This window comes from Chenopodium quinoa, unplaced genomic scaffold, assembly GCF_001683475.1.
Source record: "Chenopodium quinoa cultivar QQ74 unplaced genomic scaffold, ASM168347v1, whole genome shotgun sequence".
Classification (NCBI taxonomy): domain Eukaryota; kingdom Viridiplantae; phylum Streptophyta; class Magnoliopsida; order Caryophyllales; family Amaranthaceae; genus Chenopodium; species Chenopodium quinoa.
Genome location: NW_018743919.1, coordinates 3,266,618 through 3,289,986, shown reverse-complemented (window position 1 = coordinate 3,289,986; position 23,369 = coordinate 3,266,618). Strand labels below are relative to the sequence as shown.

At 34.2% G+C, this 23,369-nt stretch overlaps 3 protein-coding genes across 4 annotated transcripts; 2 read left to right on the top strand and 1 right to left on the bottom strand.

Annotated features, from left to right (window-relative positions):
* Positions 1-3,385: 3,385 nt before the first annotated feature.
* LOC110687409 (chromatin remodeling protein EBS-like) lies at positions 3,386-7,005 on the top strand. Its single transcript, XM_021864057.1, has 5 exons — positions 3,386-3,659; positions 3,780-4,122; positions 4,285-4,353; positions 5,176-5,314; positions 6,355-7,005. The coding sequence occupies exons 1-5, from the start codon at positions 3,587-3,589 to the stop codon at positions 6,379-6,381; spliced, it is 651 nt and encodes a 216-aa protein (XP_021719749.1). The 5' UTR covers positions 3,386-3,586; the 3' UTR covers positions 6,382-7,005.
* A 3,940-nt stretch (positions 7,006-10,945) lies between these two features.
* Positions 10,946-16,137, top strand: LOC110687527 (subtilisin-like protease SBT2.4; the record flags this gene model as incomplete). Its single annotated transcript, XM_021864186.1, has 9 exons — positions 10,946-11,098; positions 11,336-11,748; positions 12,657-12,752; positions 12,845-12,914; positions 13,304-13,586; positions 13,679-14,019; positions 14,158-14,425; positions 14,730-15,002; positions 15,245-16,137. Coding segments are annotated over 9 exons (2,310 nt in total), but the record flags the coding sequence as incomplete, so codon positions are not given.
* Positions 16,138-16,277: 140 nt separating this feature from the next.
* On the bottom strand, positions 16,278-21,793 carry LOC110687408 (uncharacterized protein At1g04910-like). Of its 2 annotated transcripts, none has more exons than XM_021864056.1 (10): positions 21,030-21,793; positions 20,146-20,235; positions 19,930-20,023; positions 19,772-19,833; positions 19,571-19,659; positions 18,498-18,618; positions 18,258-18,401; positions 17,807-18,141; positions 17,267-17,507; positions 16,278-16,863 (listed from the first exon to the last, which is right to left on the bottom strand). In XM_021864056.1, the coding sequence occupies exons 1-10, from the start codon at positions 21,303-21,305 to the stop codon at positions 16,555-16,557; spliced, it is 1,761 nt and encodes a 586-aa protein (XP_021719748.1). In that variant the 5' UTR covers positions 21,306-21,793; the 3' UTR covers positions 16,278-16,554. The 2 variants fall into 2 exon arrangements, with proteins under 2 accessions (XP_021719748.1, XP_021719747.1); XM_021864055.1 differs by having other exon boundaries at positions 19,930-20,029; positions 21,030-21,792.
* Positions 21,794-23,369: the final 1,576 nt, after the last annotated feature.

Below are 23,369 nucleotides of genomic sequence, written 5' to 3'. Positions count from 1 at the left end.
TATAAGAATTTTGTTAAACTTTTAATAAGGTAGGGAAAGAACATTTTTATGGATATAAATTTCTATGCACTATTCATAAGAGTTTTGTTTAACTTTTTATAAGAAGAAGATAAGGATAAGGTAGGGATTACAAATTCGTTCTCTTCATTTAGTCTCACATGCTTATTACTCCGTAATTATACTTTTGTTAGACTAGATGTATTATGATATATTCTCTCTGTCCCCTTATTTTCGTGCCTATTTGTCAAAAAACTCGAGAATGAAGAATAATGGAAAGAATAAAGGAATATTGTATGTAAAAGATAAAAAGTAGAGAAAATTGTATGAGAATAATAAAAAGTAGAGAATATTGTAAGCAAAAAATATAAAGTATATAATGATTTTTTTGGATATATTTGTATTTTGTATGAGAAAGGTAAGAAGTTGTATGGATTATGATATAATTATGTGATATTTTTAGAAATAAACACAACATCTTATCCCTATCTTCTTCTTTGAGTTTTTTGAGAAATAGGCACAAAAATAAGGGGACAGACCATCCAGCGATGGGGACACAACATCTTATCACTTATTTCAGGTTTAGTAAGTTTATATAAGCACGAATATAAGGGACGGAGGGAGTATTATTCACTTGATTTTCACTTATCTGAACTTATCTTATCTTATCTAAACTTACCTGAATTTATTAAACCTTATTAAAGCTTATTTTAGTTTTAATTTGTACTTGGGTAATTCTTATCAAAACTTATTTTCCTTGAATTGAACTTGACTGAACTTATAAAAATTTATTACACTAGAAATAAGTGACAATAAGGTGAACGAAACATGACCATCCAGCGATGAGGTATAGTTCATGAACAAGCTTAATTACAACTTAGTTTCATTGACTGGGATATTACATGATAACATGGTCTAATTTGAATTAATTGTTAGTTTTATTTACAATATGTAATAGACTGTTTTACGAGCATTTTATATAGGTAAATGTTCACTAATTATTATTGTTTATAAATTCATATGAAATTCACTATAGTTTAATTTAAGAGATTCAAAACAATGTTAATCAATGTGAGCCTCAAAAAGGTTGTATCAAGAAGTAGCAAAACAGAAGAGGACTAAATAGTTTGTTGGTCGCACGTACTATAAATTTTGTTAATTTATTAATACATGTAATGTAATACTATAGAAGCACTCGTAAAAATTCCAATTGGAAGGATAAAGTTGTTAAATAAAGCAAGGCAGCAATAAACATACGAAGTATAAAGATGAGTGGAAATATAATTTATGGAAATACGAAGTGTAATTTATGGAATAAGTAAAGAGTTAAAGATGATTGTTGTGAGTTGTGACATATGGTAAAGTGGTAAACCATACACTTTCCTAGAAGATGAGTTCTGTGTTGCACGACCTGCACGAGGATCTTTCATCGACCACCCTCTAAAATGTGCAAAACAATTATTTGTGTGCACTCAAAATAAATGGATAGAGTATGTGAAGAGGAAGCCCCAATGTTTCAATATGAGATTCAAGACTTTGCTTGAATACAATGATATTCTAGACAATTTTACAATTTTAACCCCATTTTATTAGCTAAAATGACAAATATACCCCTTTAAGGTAAATAAATTTTTCTCGTATGTGAATGCTGCAATATGGCATAATTAGCACCCAACCAACTCATAGTGAACAAATAAAATATATATATATTTTTTTCTATATTTATGTTCATCTACTTTACAAGTATATAAATTGTATTTCCTCCATTTATGAATAATTAACACAGTCATATTTGATATACATGTAGGAGGGCTTCCTAATGATTAATTTTTCTTACCTTTAAAAAAAAATAAAAAAATCTCACTTGCAGATACACATGTGAATGCAATAATTTGACCTTAAGGTATATGATTAAGTATTAGTAAAAATTATTAAAAAGTTGATACTATGAAAAGTAATATTAAAACCTATTTAACGATATATTTCATGATAAAATTTATTTTTTATATGTTATTAAAAAACGATGGTCAAAATTAGTATATTAATAGTGAAAAAAAAGTCAAAAGTGTCAATTATTTACAAACGGATGAATATCACTTTAATTTTCACGTTTGTTAATATATAAGTTTGACAATTACTTAGTACTGTAACACTAACAACATCTTATAAAATGACTCTTACTTTTTATAATATAATACAGTGTAATAAAGAAAATTTTCATGACTATTATTATATGAAGAGCGCAAAAGTCAAAGTGAACAAAGAAAGTATGACCAATTATGAGTCTTTTAGAATAAAACCAACACATTATGACTTAGAGAATTTCATAATTTCGGGTTGTTCTTGTTTTAATCTAATCACTCTCAATATAAACTTATTTTAAACCCATTTATTTAAAAGTACTGTGCCTAATCCAATTGATCCATTTAATTGGAATAGACTTTGAATTTGAGCTGTACTTTTAACTTAACTAACTTTTACCGCAAGTTAGATGCTCAATGGTAGAGGTAAAAGAAAAATAATCTTCTACTCCTAAGCATATGTAGATGACTAGATAGTGGGGCTTGAACTTGTAGCATAGGAAAATCATAACTCATAAGAGTGTCAAGATGAGTTCCTCCTCACTCTCTCTGCCAATCATGCTTGGTTTGCTTGTAAATATATGCTCATAACAAATTTTGATTTATATTTGATAAACTTATGTAAGCCCAAATAATATATTAGCCTCTCTTGGGCCTTTAATTTTTGTTTGGGCTTCACTAAGTTTCTACTTTAACCAAAGTACAACTTTGATCATAGTTTGAATCTAAATTAGGGTATCAATATTGAATCCACTATTGATTGTTATGCCTTTAGGATTGCCAAAATTAATTCTACTTGTATGGATAACTTTATCAAATTCGATATCTCACATTCCTACTCACCAAACACGATCACAGAATAATCTCACATGATTTGAGAAACGTCGCCCTGAACTCATCTGAAATATCCGATTTGACAACTCAACTTGAAATCGACTCATTAGAAATCATCAAATCCAGCTGACTAGTCTACCTAAATTCAACGAAATCTAATTTCGATTCAACTAATTAACCAAGTCAATTAACATCTTAATTTATTTATTTTTTTTTCAAGTCGAGAATAACATTTTACACTAGTGTATCCTTTAAGATTTTCTACCTATTTTTGAAAGTCAAAATTTGGTCCCACAACCACCCCTCCCCTACTAATTTCTTTTCTCCATTAATGGTGGTTGTAATTCATTTATTTTGGTCACATGTTTTCTTACAAGAAAGTAAAAAAATTCAAATTCATTCAAGTTAAATTTTTTTTTTTAAAAAAAAAAATTATTTTTGGGAGTGTGTTTTGTGGCTATAGTTAGATCGTTCACCTCACTCCGTCAGTCATTCCCCACACTCTCCTCTCAATCCCAAGTCAAAAAAGTTACTTTCTCTCTCCTCTTCTTCTTCCCATGAACACCTTCAATCTCTAGGGTTTTCTCCCCCAAAATCTAGGGTTTTTGCGCCTTCCATTTTCTCCTTAAATCCCCCATTTCTCTCTTCTTCAATCCCTCTTTTCTCTCTCTCCAATGGCGAAGACTCGCCCAGGAAAGCGGGACCTTGATTCATACACTATTAAAGGCACCAACAAGGTCGTCCGAGGTAAGTACAAAAATCCCATCAAAACCCTTTTTGTATAATCAAATTAAATATCTGGGTTTATCTTGTTTTCAATTGATTAATTTTGTTCAATTTTGTATTGAATTTTTTGTTTCTATAAAGTTGGAGATTGTGTTTTGATGAGACCTGCTGATGTGGGCAAACCACCCTATGTTGCTCGTGTTGAAAAGATTGAAGCTGATAGCAGGAACAATGTGAAAGTTAGGGTTAGATGGTATTATAGACCTGAAGAATCTATGGGAGGAAGAAGACAGTTTCATGGTGCTAAAGAATTGTTCTTGTCTGACCACCATGATGTACAAAGTGCTCATACAATTGAAGGGAAGTGTATTGTTCACTCATTTAAGAACTACACTAAGCTTGAGAATGTTGGGGCTGATGATTACTTTTGTAGATTTGAGTATAAGGCTGCCACTGGTGCTTTTACTCCTGATCGTGTTGCTGTGTGAGTTTGACTTCGTCTCTTTCGGTTTTTTCGATAGGGGAGGGGTTGGGTGGGTTTGGAATTTTGAGGTGAATTTGAGTTGGGTTTTGTGTTTTTTGATGTTGGTTTTGATTTGGTTTTGTTGGGTGGTTGTTTGTTTTTGGTGGGTGTTGTGTTTTGTAGGTATTGCAAGTGTGAAATGCCGTATAATCCCGATGATCTTATGGTGCAATGTGAGGGCTGTAAGGACTGGTAAGTTCTTAATTAAGGTTTAGTTTTGCAGCATTTCGTTTTTATGTGATTCAGCTTGTTTTCTTAGGATTATGTTTCTATTTAGGGATGATTTGTTGTGTTATCGCTATAGAATGGCTTATTAGAGAATGCGTGGCTTCATTCCTTGTTTTTGCTAGTGTTTTTAGGCATATGCTTGTATGAAGGATGATTTGTTGTTTCCCGCTTATTAACTTTTAAGCAGCCCTGTTTAAGAACCTTTTTGTACATAGAAAATGCTTTATTTGGTAATATGAGACGTGACTTAGGTCTTGATATTTTACAGTAGATTTTTTTTTGAAATTGCTGGCTACCATCTCTTTCATGCCTGATATGGTTATTCAATGCTGCATTATTCACAGAAGTACTATCCATATGCTTATCTTTGGAGTTTTGGATTTGACGTGATGCCTGGGTTCTCCAAATTCGACCAAATACCATACAGTATTTCCTGATAATTGCGGGATTATACTCTTTGGAAACTTTGGTATACAAATTGAATATGCTCTGTCACCAGAGCTATGAGTTCTACCAGCCTGTTTTTTGTTTTGTTTTTTCAAATCTTGCATGGAGCATTGATTTTGCTTGATCTTAGCTTGATCTTTTTCTACTAGATGCATTATGGTATTAGCACTAGCACTAGTTCTTGTAAAAGCCTTGCTGTTTGCTCTTCTGAATTTCAATCTTCTTTTTATTGTAATTAGGTGATGCGTATATTAGCTTGTTCTTTTAGTTAGTAAAGGACAATTAGATGTAGTTGAGGATGAAATTCGCTGTCACTCTAATGATTTAAGATTCATGTAGGTTCCATCCTTCTTGCATGGGCATGACTATTGAAGAAGCAAAGAAGTTGGATCACTTTTTATGCTCAGATTGTGCTGCTGAAGATGATCCGAAGAAAGGGGGCAACTCATTCTCTGCATCACCGCTAGCTGATGGCAAGGTGAAAAGTTCTGCCTTGTGATGTTAGGGCTTCATCTTGCTTGTGTTTGCTCACACTTTCTTAGTCTTTGCATGCATGAATAGATGATCATTAATGTCTGATTCATGTTGGGTAGATGAAAGTTCTTACTTATCTTAAGTCCCACTGGTTGCAGTTGAAATCTGCAGCCATTGATGGGTTAAGGTTTGTTTTTAGTGTTAAGCTGGCATACTGAGCTTGGGCTTTGGCAGTGGCTTCATTCTTCTTTACTCCTAGATTATACTTACTGTCTTGCTCTTTTTAATTTGCTGGTGATGTAACAGCAATTACATAGTACTACATTGGACAACTTTCAATCTCTAGTTGGTGAAGAAGCTGTCATTTGTTACTAATCTAGTTTGCAATATTTGTGGCTTTATTGATGAAATGTTACTTGTTCTTATCATGCCCCAGTGTCCCTGGGTAGCTATGTTCATGTAAGAAACAGGGTACCAAAGTACAAGTTTGCTTATAAATAGATATCATTATTGCTTACATTGTTTTCTTTGTATGCTTGAATTGGTTTATTGATTTGATGTGTTTGATTTTGATATTGTATGTGGTTTAAAGATCAATTTGTTTGCCTGTGATGCATCAGAGTTTCTCTTGCTAAACACTTAGTATTTTTCCTTATGCCTTTTATTACTGGATATAGTCCACTTTGTGTCTCTAATAATATCTGGTCTAGGAGTATTCGTAGTTTATATGCGATTTGATATTTAACGACTGAATCTGCGCCATTTAGTCTGCAGAACTCTTACAAATTTAATATTCGAAGACTGAAACATATTTCAAGGTTATTTTCTGAGTGATCCAGATCAATTCTTGGACTATAGACATTTGCTCCATATCTTTAGGTCCTTAACTTGTTTTGGTTGGAGCATCAATCCATCATTTTTCTTGAAGGGATAATAACATTCCAGTCTGAAGCTGTTGACTTCTGTTAATAATTTCCACTTTTTGCACTTCATGTAACTATTCTGTTGTACTTAGATTTCATTTTGCAAAGTTTTCTTTTGCAGCCTGATAACAAGCGGAGAAAGAGATAAGATCCTAGGAGGTGATCTACAAACCTGGAGTTTGCGTTGTCTTACTCTAGCCGAACTTTGAAGTCACCTTGTAGAACTAACTGTGTTGTGAGAGTTGTATTGTCAGCTGTGAACTTAATGCCATGCTTGTGCTCAAAACTAGCCTGGGGCTGTAATTTTCTGTGTGTTTGTGCCCCTGAGCGGATGCATGTATGACTTCTCTGTAATTTAAAATCCTGTGCAGAAGGATAATTCAGTTATAGGCTCCTCTAGCCATGGTTGAATTGATCAATTTCGGTGCCAGATTTTCTGCTGCTAGTGCCAAGTCTTCTTTCTGATGGGCGATATCATTGTTTAACCATTTAACAAATGGGGAAGTTCGGCATTAGTTCAGTAAGGTAAAGTTTCTGGTTTTTTGATGCAGCCTTCAGGTATGTTGCCTGGAAGGTAGAAATTTAGGCATAAATGTAGTAAACTAAGCTCTCCGGTTTTAGTTAGCAATCTGGCTCGAAGTCACAGGATGAGCAAAGCTGAAGAAGATTGGAAGGAAACAAACGAAATTATTTAGTTGTGTGTAATTGGATAGCTTAACAATTCCTTTCTGAATATATTAGTTCTGTGATTCCTTCCTCCCTTGAATGTCAAGCTGAGTTTTTGATTGAAACAATTATCGGATTTTCTTTTAATTTCAAATATCCACCGTATTCTGTATTTAAATAAAAAAATAGTGGAAGCAAAATCTTTCCATTAATGTTTAATCACCCAATTTAAATCCAAATTCTAGTGTTCTTTGGGATCTTAAGGGGCAGTTCGTCGCTTAATCTAAAGTTACGGCGTTAAGAAAACCTTCTCTTAACTAAAATTCCATTGGTGAGATTTGAATATATCAATAACTATTTGTATGTGCCTATCGCCTGATTGTTGTCCTACATTAGATGCCGGCTGCTAGGGGCATGTGTTGAGGCTATGCTTGCGTGGTAGATGTGCCATGAGGTCTGACTTGCTGTACAATTCCTCAATTCCTAACAATGCTGGTTGAATCGAATCCCTTACAAATGACTTAGATTTCTGAAGGGCCAACATCAAGGGGAGAGTGGCCTTATCACAATCCACTAAGATTTAGCCCTATGTCGTTACAATTTATCCATCCCACTCTACCCTAATCCCTTAAAATATTTATGTTTGGGGCTGCCTAGGCATTGGGATTTGGGATAGCCGCTGATGCGATGCAAGGCGACACTACCAAACCAACACACATCAAAACACCTTATCCCAAAGGTGATTATGGGTAGTGTTTTGACTTGCCACAGGACTAAGGCAAGGGTAGCGTTTTGACTTGCCACATGACTTAGGCAAAGTTAGGCAATTGCCAACACAAGGCTACAAGGCCAAGGCAAAGCAACACAAGGCCAAGCTAAGACATCTTAAACATGAGAACGAGGGGTAGCTAAGGCATGTATGAGATGGTTCTGAGTACCAAGTAGGCCTCTTGAGGAGAAGGTAAAGCAACACAAGGCCAAGCTAAGACATCTTAAGACATGAGAATGAGGGGTGGGCCAAGGTATACATGAAATGGTTCCAAGTATAAAGTAGGCCTCCCGTGTCTTTTGGGAACTCTGTGACACACCTCAATGTATAACCATATTAGATCAAATTAAGTTCTCCGAAAACCAAATTTGAAGGCTATGATACACAAAATCGGAACAATCTCAGAGATTTCGAGAGCCGGTATCGAAAATTCAAGTAATGGTAAGGGAAACATCCTGGGTTCATATAATGTTGTTTGAAACTATATACGATCACTAGTCGGTCATATAAAACGCTCGTAATGGCCTTGAATTTATTAAAGGAGAAGTGTTTGCAATCCGCTACATTGTTAGTTTAAAGGCAAAATGGACGATTTCAACCACTGAAATGACCTCATAAGGTCTCGAGGGGCCCACGGGAGGCTCCTTAACCTCCTTTTCTACTTTCGATCGTATAAAAGTTGAAAATTGTCCAAATTGAAGGATGTAATCCATGATTTTTCCAACAATTTTAGACTAATGTACAACTTGAAATGTTCACGGTCAAACAAGTGAAATGGAGACCATGAAATAAGAAATAATGCAACTAAGTGAACAGAAGAAGTGTTTGATGACCAAACAACAATGAACAAATTCATCAAGCATATAGAGAACGTACTTTTGTTATGAACTACTTTCATTCTGTTTTGTTCTACTCACTTACTATAGATACGCAATTTAAGAAATTAAATTATTGAAGAATGTGAGTAAGTATTATATAAAGTAAGAGAGAGAACGTAATAAGGATTGAAGAATGTGAGTGAGTATAAGATAAAGTAAGAGAGAGAATGTAATAAGGGTGGGTTTGTGTAAAAAAAGGTGAATAAAGTAAGAGAGAAAGAGTATGGAAAAGTGTAATTATTATGGGATTGAAGGGGTAAGAAGGTAAAAGGGGTATGCCATAAATAGAATAAAGCAAAGTATGTAGAACATTAAAGAACGGCCTAAAATAAAAAGTGATTAGAACAAAAAACAACGGAGGGACTAGGGAGTACTAGTTAGCAAGTTTTGGTTATTATTTCAATTACAATCTTTTTGTGATTAAGTACTTCGTATATCTTGTAAAAAAAAAAAAATACTTCATATATATTTTAAATTGAAATATAAATTCTATTTACCTTGCCGGTTATGTGCCTAAGAAAGTAAAATTACCTTTCTCAAAAAAAAAAAAAAAAAAAGGGTAAAATTACAAAAACATATTTTATTGGAACAATTAGTAAAGTAATTGTCAACATTTCTCCTTTAAGCAATTTGTTGAACTCATGAAAATAAGAACTAGGTATTGAGTGGAGGACACCTTATTGTATCTTGCTTTCCTAAAAAACCTACAAAGATCAATAAATTAAGTAACAAATCAACATAATTAAGTCCAATAATTTAATTCCTTACAAATCATTATCATTATTATATCATTCAAAAAAGGGAATTTAACCATTAATTCCCCTTACACTTTATAATAACGTATTGATCATGGTTTTGAAGGGAGTTTAGAAAACTTCCAAAACTTCTCATTATTATCATGCTTAAGCTATACTAAAAGGAAATTAAAAAACGGCCATTTCCTATATATTTTCCTTTATTCACATTACAAATGTGATGGTGGTTACTTAGTCATTTCACTACATTAAATTGAAATTTCAAGTTGATTCAATAATTTATATCCCTCAAAAAAAAAAAAAAAAAAATGAAAACCATGAAATGTTTGTCTTTGTTTACCTTGGTTATTGTCTTGCCTTGCCTATTTTTTCTAATCATCATATTAAAACCATGTCCTATATCTCCTTCCTATGCTAAACAAGAAAGATCTTTGTACATTATTTTGGTTGAAGGTGATTCATTAGCTTTTCTTGATGAAAAATCTTATAATGAAGAAACGAGGTTTTATCCTAACAGGTTGGTTTGTAGGAGTTTAATAAAACATGTTTACTTATATATAAATTTTAAATAGGAAGGATATCTTTACATCTTATTTGGTTTATATGTTAATGAAGAAAGGATATCGCGTGAAGATTAAATTAGAATATGAGACTTGTAGACGTTCTAGTACTCAAAACAATCTACTCTCATCTCATTTCTTGTATTAATGTGTATGTGCGGCTGTAAAGAAAATAACCCAGTAAACTCATATGAAGTATTATTTAATACGAAGTAATACTCTCTATAATTTAAAATCATTAGATTTTTTTTTTTTTTTTTGGAAAAAGCTTTTAATTATGCCTATATAGTTAATTGTAACACATGATATGTCCCGCATAAGAGTTAACTGTAACACATGTCAACCTCACCATGTTTATTACGCAAATTGGATGCATCACCGAAAACATTATTCTCGATGCTCCTAGATGCATGTAATAATTTGTCTTTTATCATCACCCTCCCTTTGTTTCTTGTATACCTTTCCTTTTTTATTTATGGGAAATTCCCTGTTTCCCATAGTGAAAAATGAAATTTGTTTCTAGGGGGGGCATTTTTGTGAATTAATCAACAACTTTTTCATTATTATGGGCTCCACAATTGAATAAAGTTGGTTTATTTACAAAAATGTCACGTGAAACAAATTTTGTTTATCACAATGAGAAACTGGGGCTTCCTCTTTATTTTATTTTATTTATTTACCACCTTTTTCACTTCAAACTTTTACTACCTCCTGCCAATTATTTAGCATGCAAATCGACCATAACTTAGCTTATTACAAAAGCCAAATATTATTGTGAGTCAAGGACCTCAAAGTTAATATCTAAATTAAATAATAACAAATTAACAAGGACATTAAACATTAATTAGTTTCTCTCTTTTTTTTTTTGGCATTTCATCACTTTGGAATTATGCCTTTTTCATTATTTAATTTATTATTAATTAACCGTAGTTTTGATGAAGAAAAACCTTATTTGATTCAATTCTATCTATTTGTTAATTAGATTTCATTTGTAAATGTCGTATGCCTTTTTATTAATGAATTGATTTGTTTCAAAAAAAAAAAAATTGATCTATGATGATTTTCCTTTTTCATTTTTGCATGAATTTTCAGTGAAGCTTACCAACAACATACAAAGCTTTTAGAGAAGTCTCAAAACCAACTCCTCCAGAGCACCCTAGACTCCGGAACCTACAACAAACTCCATAGCTTCACCCATCTTGCTAACGGTTTTGCCGTCCACACCACTCCCTCTCAGGTTCATACTTCTCTAATCACCCCTTCTCTTTCAATCATATTTTTAAAAATCATACAAGTAACATTTTTTTTTTTTTTTTTGAGGAAAAGTAACATTTTTTTCATGCACAATAATATTCTTATATGCAAAAGATAAACTAAAATGTGTGTATCAATTATATTGTGCCTTAAAAAACATCCTATAATTTATTTGACTTTATTTGAATGATTTACTTTGTTTAATTAATAAATAAAATAGGCAGAGAAGCTAAGAAAGAGCCCTAGAGTGAAGTTGGTGCAAAGAGATAGGGGTGTAAAGTTAATGACAACTTACACTCCTAAATTCCTAAATTTGCCACAAAATTTATGGTTTGATGAAAAAGGAGGTGACAAAAAAGCAGGAGAAGGGATTGTAATAGGTTTTGTTGATTCTGGGATCAACCCTTTTCATCCAAGCTTTGCTAATAATGACTTATTCATCAACACTAGCTTAGTTTGCTCGAATTCGAGTCGGTTTTGCGGTGCTTGTGAGACGGGTCCTCGTTTCCCGTCGAGTTCTTGTAATGGGAAGATAGTTTCAGCTAGGTTCTTTTCTGCTGGAGCTCAAGCTGCTGCTCATCTTAATGCTTCTCTTGATTTTCTTTCTCCCTTTGATGCTGTTGGTCATGGGAGGTAATGTAACATATTTTTTGTTGTTGTTTTGTTTTGATTTAACCTACTTGAAATAAAATACCGTTAAATAAGAGATGTCTTATAGATAAAGGCTAAAGTGTCCACTCTAAACCTTTTTACAAAAAAAAAAAAAAAAAAAAACCGCCAAATGGCCTTAAATAATATGAATGTTTACTTAAGCATGCGTGAGTCTAAGAGATTTGTGTATCATCCCTCGAATACATTATTTTTTATTTTATTTTATTTTATTATTTTTTTTTTTTTTTGTTTTTTGGTTGGTAAGGAGAAGGCCCTATCAACCAAAACCTCTCATAAGTTCTCTCGGCCCAGGTAAACGGGCTAGGCACTTTGGGAGTGGGGGGAAGTGCCTTTAGTGGGGTTTGATCCCACAACCTCTTGGTTGTAAGATGCAAACTTACCCATTAGACCAAGTTTTGCTTGGTATTAGGGTATTTTAGTTATTAGGCATGTAATAATTGACTATCTTGTCCTTACTCGAATGTAGATTAGAGCTAGTTTATACATTCTAGTATCATATATATTTATATATGTTGCTAACATACTCAAATTATTTCATACAGTATTTCCTAATTAATTAGGGCATATAATGAAAATTATATGAATGTGCTTAATTACTCAAGGATCATTGGATCCAATACAATTTTGTCAAAAACTCTATTATTGCACATATGATATCGTAACATAGGCCAAACCAATTATGTCAGCTAAATTAGTCTTATTCAGGAAAACAGAAATTCTTTCATATTCTACACTATTTCATTGAATAACACAAGCACACAACTTTATCTGCATGTTAATATGTTATGAATATATTCCATTTGGCTTGTTCTTATTAGTCTGGTAAGAAATAAAGCTGTGTAATTTACACAATGTATGATTTGATGCAGTCATGTAGCGTCAACTGCTGCTGGGAATTCAGGGGTTCCAGTGGTGGTTAATGGTTTTTTTTATGGAACAGCCAGCGGGATGGCGCCACGTGCTCGGTGAGTGCTAGAAAGCATGATTCCTTGCGGTTGATTTTTGGGTTAAAACTCTTGTATATGAGGTTTTTGGAGGCAAACTAATATCCTCCCAGAATTGCAGTTTACAAGGCTATATATCCAACAGTTGGTACACTCACTGATGTTTTGGCTGCAATTGATCAAGTAAGCATTTATCTGAAGTTAATGCAATTTAAATAAACATGGTTTGATTTAATTAACAGAAAATGATCTCAATGTGTAAATATGATTCTTGTAAAATTAATCCCAACATGTATTGCTCCTCGACAATCAGCATTTAGGTAGCAGAACACTTTTAGAAGATGGATTTCCGTATCCGAGAGTCGAATACCAAATAAATCTTAAGACACATGAACACATATTATGACTACTTCCAAAATCCCTGTTTTCCCCTGTAAATTATCTTTGTTTGTACACGTATCCATGTCCCTTTTCCGTGTAATGTACTCAACATAAGGATCTATGAACCCCTTTGAATTTTTGACAATTGCCACGGTACTTAAAGTGTTTCAAGGTCCATTCGATTATATCAGGCAGTAAAAGATGGAGTAGACATCCTGAACTTGTCAGTGGAACCAGATGAACCAGGAGAAGATACAATAACTTTCCTTGATGTATTTGAAATCTTCACACTGCTAGCAAGAAGAGCGGGGGTTTTTGTGGTACAAGCAGCAGGAAACAAAGGGCCTGGCCCGAGCACCGTGGTTTCCTACAGCCCTTGGTCTGTTGGAGTTGCTGCTTGCAGCACAGACAGAAGTTACCCTGCTACTCTCTTTCTTGAAAATGGTCAGAACATTCCTGGAGTGGGGTTATCAGGTAAATATTTCGAATTTATTCTTGTGATACTGTTAACTGAAGCCGTACATCCAAATTTGCTAAATTGCAAATATGATTTGTCTCAAATGCAGGGCCAACCTTTGGAAATGGAATACTGAAATATAAACTGGTGCTAGCAAAAGATGCTGTTTATATTAATGGTTCATTCCCAAGAACTCCACCTTACATAGAGGAATGCCAGTTTCCGGAAGCTCTTGATCCCATAATAGTGACAGGCAGCATAGTGATCTGCAATTTCTCTGCTGGATTTTATAACCAGACTTCCACTCTCACTTCCATCATCAACACTGCAAAACATTTGGGATTCATGGGTTTTATCCTGGTTGCGAATCCTGCTTATGGTGATTTCGTTGCAGAACCAGTGCCTTTCCCAGTGCCAGGGATCATGATCCCCAAAACTGCAGATGCAGAGGTACAATCTCAGTTACATGACCTCAATCCCAAAAAGATAGTAAAAATTTGAAAATCTAACAGACCATAATATAATATGATCATAAATCTCAATATTATAACCTTTTCGAATTCTTTTTAAAGATGATTCTTTTCGTAGATCATATCTAAATATTACAAAGAGCAAACAAAAAGAACTGCACAAGGATGTGTAGTAAAATATAGAGGGAGAGCCTCCATAGGTGAAGGGAGAATGGCTTTTTTTGACAGACAAGCGCCTGCTGTAAGTAGATTCTCTTCTAGGGGACCTGATATTGTCGATAGCCAAAGAAATCCCGTAGATGTTCTCAAGCCTGATTTTGTGGCTCCAGGACATCAGATATGGGCAGCTTGGAGCCCTCTTAGTGTCTCAGAGCCCATATTTGAAGGTAAGTTAAAACAAGAAAATTTGAATATTTCATGCAGAGAATAATATACTCCCTCCGTTCCTCTAAGTATACATCAACCGATTTTGGATGTCCCAAATTGAAGTATACACCCCCTTCATAGAAAGTTTTTTCTCTGTAGTTAGGCTCCACACCCACCTTGCCACTTATTTCCCTTATTTTTTTCACTCTTTCTAATCTCATGCAAAATGCTTGTGTATACTTCTTCAAAGGATAGAGAGAGTATAAGCAACGATTGCACTATATTTTTTACTCCAAGTAATAAGAAATAAGTATCTAATTACAGGGAACAATTTTGCATTGACATCTGGAACTAGTATGGCAGCACCTCATATTGCAGGAATAGTTGCATTGATCAAGCAACATAACCCTTCATGGACTCCGCCGATGATTGCATCAGCAATCTCCACTACTGCCACTAAATACGACAATTCTAGAGAATTAATACTCTCTGAAGGATATGATCTTGGTAGCTTCTATCCTTCTACTCCCTTTGACATAGGTGGTGGATTGGTGAATCCAGCAAGAGCAGTAGATCCTGGTTTAACATTAATCCCAAGTAAGTTGTCATAAAAGCAGAATATGAGAAGAAATAGGAGCAATTTTATGAAAAAACTATGACCCACAACTTTTTCTACCATACATTTTTTATTTAAAAACAGAAAGAGGGTTCATAAAATTAATATTTGTACAATCTAAAGTTTTTACTAGTGCCGGAAAAGTTATGCATTGCTGAAAATTAATTCTTAGACTGAGCTGTTAACCCCATGTTAAGTAGGAAGATGTTTACTTTCTGTTCAGGAGAAGGAGAATATGTAGCTTTCCTGTGCTCTTTGCCTAACGTCAACAAAACAGAAGTTGAAGCTGCGACAGGTGGCTCATGCAACCATCCACTCGCACATCCAGCAGACTTGAACCTACCATCAGTGACAATAACATCTCTTGTTGGATCTCAAATAGTTAGGCGGAACGTGATCAATGTGGGAAGCAAACAAGAAACATACCTGTGTGCTGTGCTTCCACCAAATGGGGTCATAGTTCATGTATCTCCAACTTGGTTCACCATTGCTCCTACAGAGACCCGAGATTTGGAGATAAAGCTGAATGTTACCCAGGCAAAGAAGGACTTCAGCTTTGGAGAGATTGTTCTAACAGGAAGCTTGGATCACATTGTGAGGATACCCTTGTCAGTTTTAGCTGTTTCAGTATCGTAAGAGATCGATACCTATAAGCAACTATAGTTTTACTAATGGTCAAAATGAGCTATTAGAATTTAAAATAACTCCAGTTTATACAAAAAAATGTATAATTAGAAATATGCATTGTGAATGGTGACCTGCCTCAATAGCTGAGGGTCAAGTTCCAGTCTTGATTCTTTACTGAAAGTAGCTGATACCAATATAGAATAGCAAAACTCTGTTATTTGAGGCACTGTACCCGATTCATAATACTTTTGCCTTTGTCCCATATTGTTTTGTACAGTTACATTTTTTGGTAATCCCAAATTAATTGCACACTCGCCTTTTCATGTAATTTTCCCTTGCTTCTCTATCCATATTCCAACCTCAATTCTTAATCACGTGCCTAATACAAAGGTGCAAAATAATGTGGGATGCAGGGAGTAATTATTTGAGTCAATAGCAGTGTAAAAATGTCGAAAAGAAATAGAATAGATGAAATTTAAGATAGGGGAGGGGGGGGGGGTGTTTACCTGTAATGCAGTCTTTGCAGATATCTGAGAAATGAATTCTCTGACTGCTTCACCAAAGGCTGAAACTGTCATCATAATTAAGCAGGAGAGCAAAGAGAATAGAAATATGTTGAGACACGGCAATAAAAAAAAATAGCTTTGGCATTACAAAATTCTGTGTTAGTGTATCATACCAGAAATGGTACAACACTACAAGACTACAACTCAATACAATCAAAACCCGCTGCTTGCCAAAGTGAAAGCCATCAGTTTGTACTATGTAATTTCCCTCTAATGGGTAGAAAAATCAGAAAAACTTGTCAATCACAACCTATGCATAAACAATGGTGGATAATATAACCTGACAAAACACCAATATACAACAACTATTCTATGGTTGGTAATACGAAACTAAGACACTCTATTCCAACAAGCACATACACTCTTTGCAACGAGGATGCCTATAGATACTTCTTGCTGTTGGCCGTCGGTGAACTTGTTTAGTTTGTCTCACTGCTTTCCTCACTCTCTGCTCAAAAACCTTCCATTCTATTGTGGTATTTTTCAAGAAAATGTCTGCAAGTCTTCGTTTGTTAGGCCTTATTGTTGGCATTTGTCCTCCCCCATAATACATGCGAAAACCAGAAACTAGAGCTGACAGCTGACTCCCAGAGTCTGTCATGGCGAAGGCTGAGGATGCTGTGCAACCTATAAAGTCTAGTGCTGCCAACTAAGAAAGGAGGGAAAACAATAAAATCATCATAGTTTAGCAAATCAATGAACAAAACAATTACTGTCTATAACACATTGGAACCAAACCATTTAGAAGATTTTAAACATAACTGTGGTACCTTATCCAACTAAAAATATGAGAAATGGCCTTGTTGGTGCCATGGATGACATTATTGACATCGACTAAAAACGCAAGGCTATTTCTTAAATTTTATTTTTTTATTTTTCTGCTACCAAAACTTATGTCCACAAATAAAGGGCTACCAATGAGAGTTACCCAATTTTAAATCAATACTAGATGGCTGAAGTGATATATGAAAGGGACCAATCACACTCATTGCGTTACTCACAAAGATTTGTTAAAGTTAAGTAAAAGTACGATTTTGTACTTTGCAAATTACCTGAGATGAAAAGTTCTTAAATGGTTCGAGTTCAGATGGTGAAAGCAAATTTTCTTTAGTAACCAAATGAGGATACAAGCTGGTTAAGGAAGCCAGCCTTGACTGTCCTCCATAAATTTGAGCACCAGCCAGAAATATATGTGTCTTACGGTTGAAACCCAGAGCAGCAAGCATAAGTACTGCTTCTTCAGGTGTTAATGGGCAAAGACCCTCTGACCTAAGTTCATCAGGAGTAGGTAACCTGCAATACAATTTTTAAAATTAATATTGGAAATCAGTAAGAAATCGATCACAATACAAAATTGCCATCCCTGACTCGAGACTAGCTGAGAGCATATCTGGAGATATTGATTAGTATTTACAACACAGAAGAGAAATATAATTATGAAGTGCCCCTATCAGGTATTCCTCATGCCTCTTATCCCTATTACAACCCAAGCCTTCACCCAAAACAGGTTTGATGTTATGAGTCAAGAGACTATCTAAATTCTAAGTTAGGTAACTAAGCTAGGGATTAACAGACACAATCATAGCACATACTTTTCATTCTTCTCAAGGCGTGTTAATGCAGGGAAATGAATCTGGCGATATGCTTCCAACTCCTTCCGCTCTTCTTCACCTCCACCAAACTTACAAAGTGAATGAGCCACCATGTCAATTTCAAATCTCAGGTGCAAAGCTAGGTACTTTGGGCCTTTCACAGAATGGCCTCTTTTTCCTTTCACCATTTTCTTTGCATATGGGCCCACAAGATAACTATCCAGTAGTCCAGCATGAGAAGAGTTTTGCCTTATTCTTTGAAGAATCAATGCACCACCTTCTTGAATCTTTGGGACAAATTGCAGTGCATAGAAGTTACATCTGCATCGTAGTCTCTGAATGTAATCCTCAATCAGGAGCATAACAGTTGAAGCAAAAATACATAATGAAAAGAAAAGGTAGATTATAGATCATAGATGCTCTAAAGGAACCTCATTCTCATACAATTTACCTGAAGCTGAGATGGAACTGGATCGAATGCCAAGCGGTTTCCAAATCCAAGAAAATGGATGACTTTGTTTCTTAATAAGAGAGGAAGGATATTTTTGCGGTAAAAGCTTGGCTTGGCCTCCTTCATGATGTTTTCATCAGTCACCTGAAAGAAGCTTTCTAGTTAAAGCAGATGCAACACAAGAAGCTGAACCCAAATTTGCTACAAATAATTCTCGATTATTAGAGTGGGAAAACTGACCACACTGTCAATTGCATCTAGATCTAGAGATTGCAGTTCTTCAGGAAGTTCCTTCACTATCCGGATATCAGGTTTTAAGTAATTGATAAAATGCTCCTCCTGGTAGATATCGCCGAATTGACTAAGAATTACGGAATATAATAGTCACTCTTCCATTCAAAGCACTAAAATGCTTGAAAACATTCAAGCATTTAGTCACTACATTGTTACGAATGATCACAAGTAAATACCAAGCTAACAAAAAGTTGTCTACCCTTGTCAAATTTTAAACATTAATCCAAGAGAACAATTCAACAGCATGCAATACACAACCACACATGGACAAGAGCATCAATCAAAAGCAAGACAAGTCTAGGAACACAAGAACAAAAACAGTTTAAGCAAATTAAATGGTGATATACGATAATCAAGCAAATAGCAAACTCTCTAGAAGAATAGTACTTCCTCCGTTTTTTTTTTAGTTGACACCATTTGACTTTTGCACTATTTACAAACTATACTTTGACTAACTTTTGTGATCTATAGCTACGATAAAACATAGTCATGTGAGATCTTGTTTGAATCGTCCTAATGTGTATTTCATTAATATCCACATTTTATAATTTTACAATGTTTATAGTTAGATATATTAATCGTTATTCTTCAAAAAAACCAAAAAAAAAAATATATATATATATATATATATATATTAATCGTTAAAATTGTGAATTGGCAAGCGTGATAATAAAATGGTGTCAACTAAAAAAGACGGAGGTAGTACAAAAAAAACTTCAGATATCTTGGACATTTTACAACAGTGGAAGCCATCAGCCCACAGATAAGGTCACTACATTCTCCAAACAACTAACTCTTAAGGCATCATATATAACACATTAGATTGAAAAAAAAAAAACACACACACAGTTCCCCAAGCAAATAAAACAAGTCGACATTTTGACTAGGACAATGAAAAGAAATTATTGTTATATTAAAAATAACATAATAGTAGGGGGAGAACCACACACAATAACTGAATTATTGATCCAAGTGATTGATAGAAAAAGAATTAAGCTGTCAAGGATTCAGGATGATACCTCGCATCTCTCCAAACACTACTGAACATAAATTTTGGAAGGACGAGAGTTGCATTAAGTAATCGTGCAACAGCTACAGCATTGCATACCTGTTGTCATAAAAGCAAAGTAGCATACTACTCAGAACCCTTACTATAACCATGAGTAGCTCACCCACAGTAGCTTAATTTCTTCAGAAAAAAAGGTATAAAGATTGCTTACTGCAACTCTCTGCTGGTTCAACCCACCATTAGCAGTAACCATAATGTACCCATTATTTCCTTCTGATGAATAGACACAGCAAAAGCAGTGTAAGTCAAATCAAAGAATAAGGGGCAAAAAACAATAGGGTATATGGGACCTTGAAAGGTATTACTTACCACTAGGTTCCCAATCACGTTCCTCGGCACAGGGCTTCCAGTTGGAAGCACGATCATAAGGCTCTTCCCACAGCCCTTTTGGTTCCGGCTTATTCTGTCCCTACAAATTGTGGAAGATGTGAACTTTTAACAGACTAAAAGACTGGATAGAAAATGCATGTACTTGCATAGATACAAACACTTAACTAAGTGGTCAACGCAAGAAAGAAGGCATACCTCTGCTAATGCATGGGCAGCTAACTTCAACAACCTTCCAAATGGTGTCTTTTGAGGCTTATTCACTTTAATTATCTTTCTCAGGTCTTCCTACATTCAGTGACAAAAATCAGTACATATATAAAAATTGCCTTCAAAATGGCTCAAGCAGTTGTCAGACTTGTCTATACCAACAATGAACAAATGATTGATATTGTTCTGTAATCATCCATTATTTGCAGCCACTTAACAAAAGTTACCGCATATTCAAAGAAGATTAAATAAATTAAGGCAAGCTGAGCAAAACTTCTCCTTCACCACAAGAGAAAGACACCTAGTTTGTTTCACAAAAACTAAAGTTTCTACTCCCTCAATTCCACAATTGACAAAACAATTCCAAAATCAACGAACTAGTACGGAATCACACTTCAAATACCGCTAACTATCACATAGCATAAATATTTAATCATATACCAAAAAATCAACCAGCATACAATATGATTTTCCCAACAATTGTGAATGGAGCATAGCTTTCTTCAGTACATTTCCATAATTATCATACAAAATTTATAAGATTTGCCTTCTTTTTCTGTTGCACTTGTACAGAAAAAGCATACAATAAAAGTCCATACAAATTGAAAATAAATTCAAAGATGTGTAAGCTAAATTCCCTTAAATGCAAAAATGAATAAAAATTGACACTTTCCCTCCAATTTTTCATTTTTTTCCTAGAGGATCAAAAGATAATTTAACTTAGGCCGATACCTGGCCCGCTAATCCAAAACCTTCTAGACTCCGACTAATCCAGATTCGAACCCGCGAATGCTTCCTTTACTCATTGGCAATTAAACAGCACACCATTCATCTAAAATAAATATAATTATATAATTCAATTAAATTTATACCTTAATAATCACGGGAGACTTGGATTTTTTGAAGGAAGAACTAATTTTGGGAACAAACACAGAATGATTTAGGCGGGAAAGCATCCACCAATTGACAAGAAAGAAAAAACCCAATAATCCAATCAAAAATCCCAATCCCTTGAAACGTTTCCAAGGTGAAACCCTAATTACCCGTTTCTTTGACCCAAGTTTTTTGGAGCGGTAAGTGGGTGTATCCAAAGATTGATCTGAATCAGAGAAATTCTTCGAAACGCCATTAATGGAGCTCAAATTCATTGTTGTGAGCTTGAAATTTTGTGAGGAGAGAAAAAATAGAAAAGGGGGAACTTGAAGAAATTAATTAATGGCGGATTTACTAAATTGGGGAAGAATTAATTGAGGAAAGATTGAAGCAATGGTTGAAAGGGTGGAATTTTGATGGAGAAAGTAGGGAGAAATTGGAGGGAGGAGAATGACTTGCGTCTTTTCGTAAGAATATTATTTATGACTATATTTGACTAATTACATTATTATTACAAGATAATTATATATTTTTTTTTAAATTTGTTGTACAACAAAGTTTTTTTTTTTGGCAAATTAATTTCCATTTTTTTAGAAAAATTCTCAATGTAATTTTTTTTTTTCCAGGCCATCTCGTGTGCAGCCGGCTATATCGTGTGGCCGCTTGTAAACAAACAATACTAATTCATGTAATACTAATTAGGTAACCCTGTAATGCTGACCAAGTAACCCTTAACACTGACGAAGTAACCCCTGTAATACTGACGAAATAACCTTTATAACACTAACGAAGTAACCTTAGATGGCTGACCACACGGTGTGGCCAGCCAGCCACATATAAGAATTTGTGTTTTTTTTTTTTAATTTTTTTTTTTTAGGAAACTCAATGTAAGATTCTTAGCAAGCAAAAAAAAGAAAGACAAGTTTTGGGTAGGAATATGGAAAAATACTCTATAATTTTAGATATTTTGCATGTTAGTATACTATGAAAATTATTATTTCGAATGTGACTTAAGGGGGAGAAAATTAGTAAATTTTATGTATACTTTTGACAAAAATGGTTCATGATAATCAGATTCATACTTTTGACATTTGTAGTTACAAGAAAATCATATTATTGCGTGGAAAGAAGGTTAATATTGTACGAGTAGTATATAATTTATTATTACGAGTATCATATTTTTTTTGGCCATGTTTAATTATGAGAGAAATCACTTCCTCCGTGTTTAAATAAATGAAGCGTTTTTTTTTTTTACGATCGTGTTTAAATAAATGAAATGAAATGTTTCCTTTTTTAGTAACTTATTTTTATTTTTTAATAATATTCTCTTACCTTTTATTAATATTCTACTAATTAATGATCCCTCACAAAACCCCATATTATCTTCTCTCTCTTTAAACTTATACCCCACCACCTATTATTTTAATAAATTCACTAAACTTCACCGAGGAAGTAGTAATTAAAGTACATCTTCCAAAAAAAAATGTAAGTTCCTTTCCTTTTGTGGGGGTTTCACAAAATAATACAAAGCTCTTAGAATTTAGCAACTTCCATATGTTACTTGTTTGATTGTGCATTCTTATTTTGTTGCTTCTTTTGATATGTTTTTCATGTTGGCCTCATTATAACACCAGCAATTTCATGTTTTTTAATGGTAAGGCTTCTATGCTCTTCAGCATCTTTCTAAAAAGGGTAAGAAAAAAGGAGAAAGAGAATTAATTCATGAAAATGCATGGCATGTGAATAGTAACAACCCTATATTATGTGGATCAATATAGTCTGTACTCTCATGTTACATGTTTGTTTACAAAGATATACCATGTGACCAGCCTGTACTAATACAATATCATACTCTACATACTCCCACTTTGCTTGATTGCCAAACCTTTAGTATCTGGCCTCTTTGGCTGGCTCTTATGGTCTTATGCCACAACTCCTGTATTCAAGAGCGAGACGAAGGATGATCAATGCGTATTCTTGGTGATGCATAGAAACATTTTAGGATGTTCTAAATGCATAACAGTATTTTTGGAAGAAAAACATCTAAGATTCAGAACATCCTAAAATGTTTCTATGTATAACCCAAAATACGCATCGATTTTATTTTTGGAAGAAAAACATCTAAGATCCGGTAATTAAGTTCATCTCTTAGATGGGTTATCATGACTTGGGAAAAGGACATCAAAGTAGGTTATAGTTATATCACATCATAAATTATCATTTTCACTATCGAGTTATGAGAATCACTTCAATATAAAACTTCGTAAAGGGGTAACTTTTTATGTGATGTGAGGTGGCTAAACATTGTCGGCCGAAAGCAAAGATAGGTTATTTTCCTA

Bases quoted from the DNA above. Each gene is read 5' to 3' on its own strand.
- LOC110687409 (XM_021864057.1), top strand. From the start codon at position 3,587: ATGGCGAAGACTCGCCCAGGAAAGCGGGACCTTGATTCATACACTATT. The intron at 3,660-3,779 runs GTAAGTACAAAA...GTTTCTATAAAG, and splicing joins CACCAACAAGGTCGTCCGAG to TTGGAGATTGTGTTTTGATG. The intron at 4,354-5,175 runs GTAAGTTCTTAA...AGATTCATGTAG, and splicing joins TGTGAGGGCTGTAAGGACTG to GTTCCATCCTTCTTGCATGG.
- LOC110687408 (XM_021864055.1), bottom strand. From the start codon at position 21,305: ATGAATTTGAGCTCCATTAATGGCGTTTCGAAGAATTTCTCTGATTCA. The intron at 19,660-19,771 runs GTAAGCAATCTT...TTATGACAACAG, and splicing joins TGAACCAGCAGAGAGTTGCA to GTATGCAATGCTGTAGCTGT. The intron at 16,864-17,266 runs GTAATTTGCAAA...CTCCTTTCTTAG, and splicing joins TTAAGAACTTTTCATCTCAG to TTGGCAGCACTAGACTTTAT.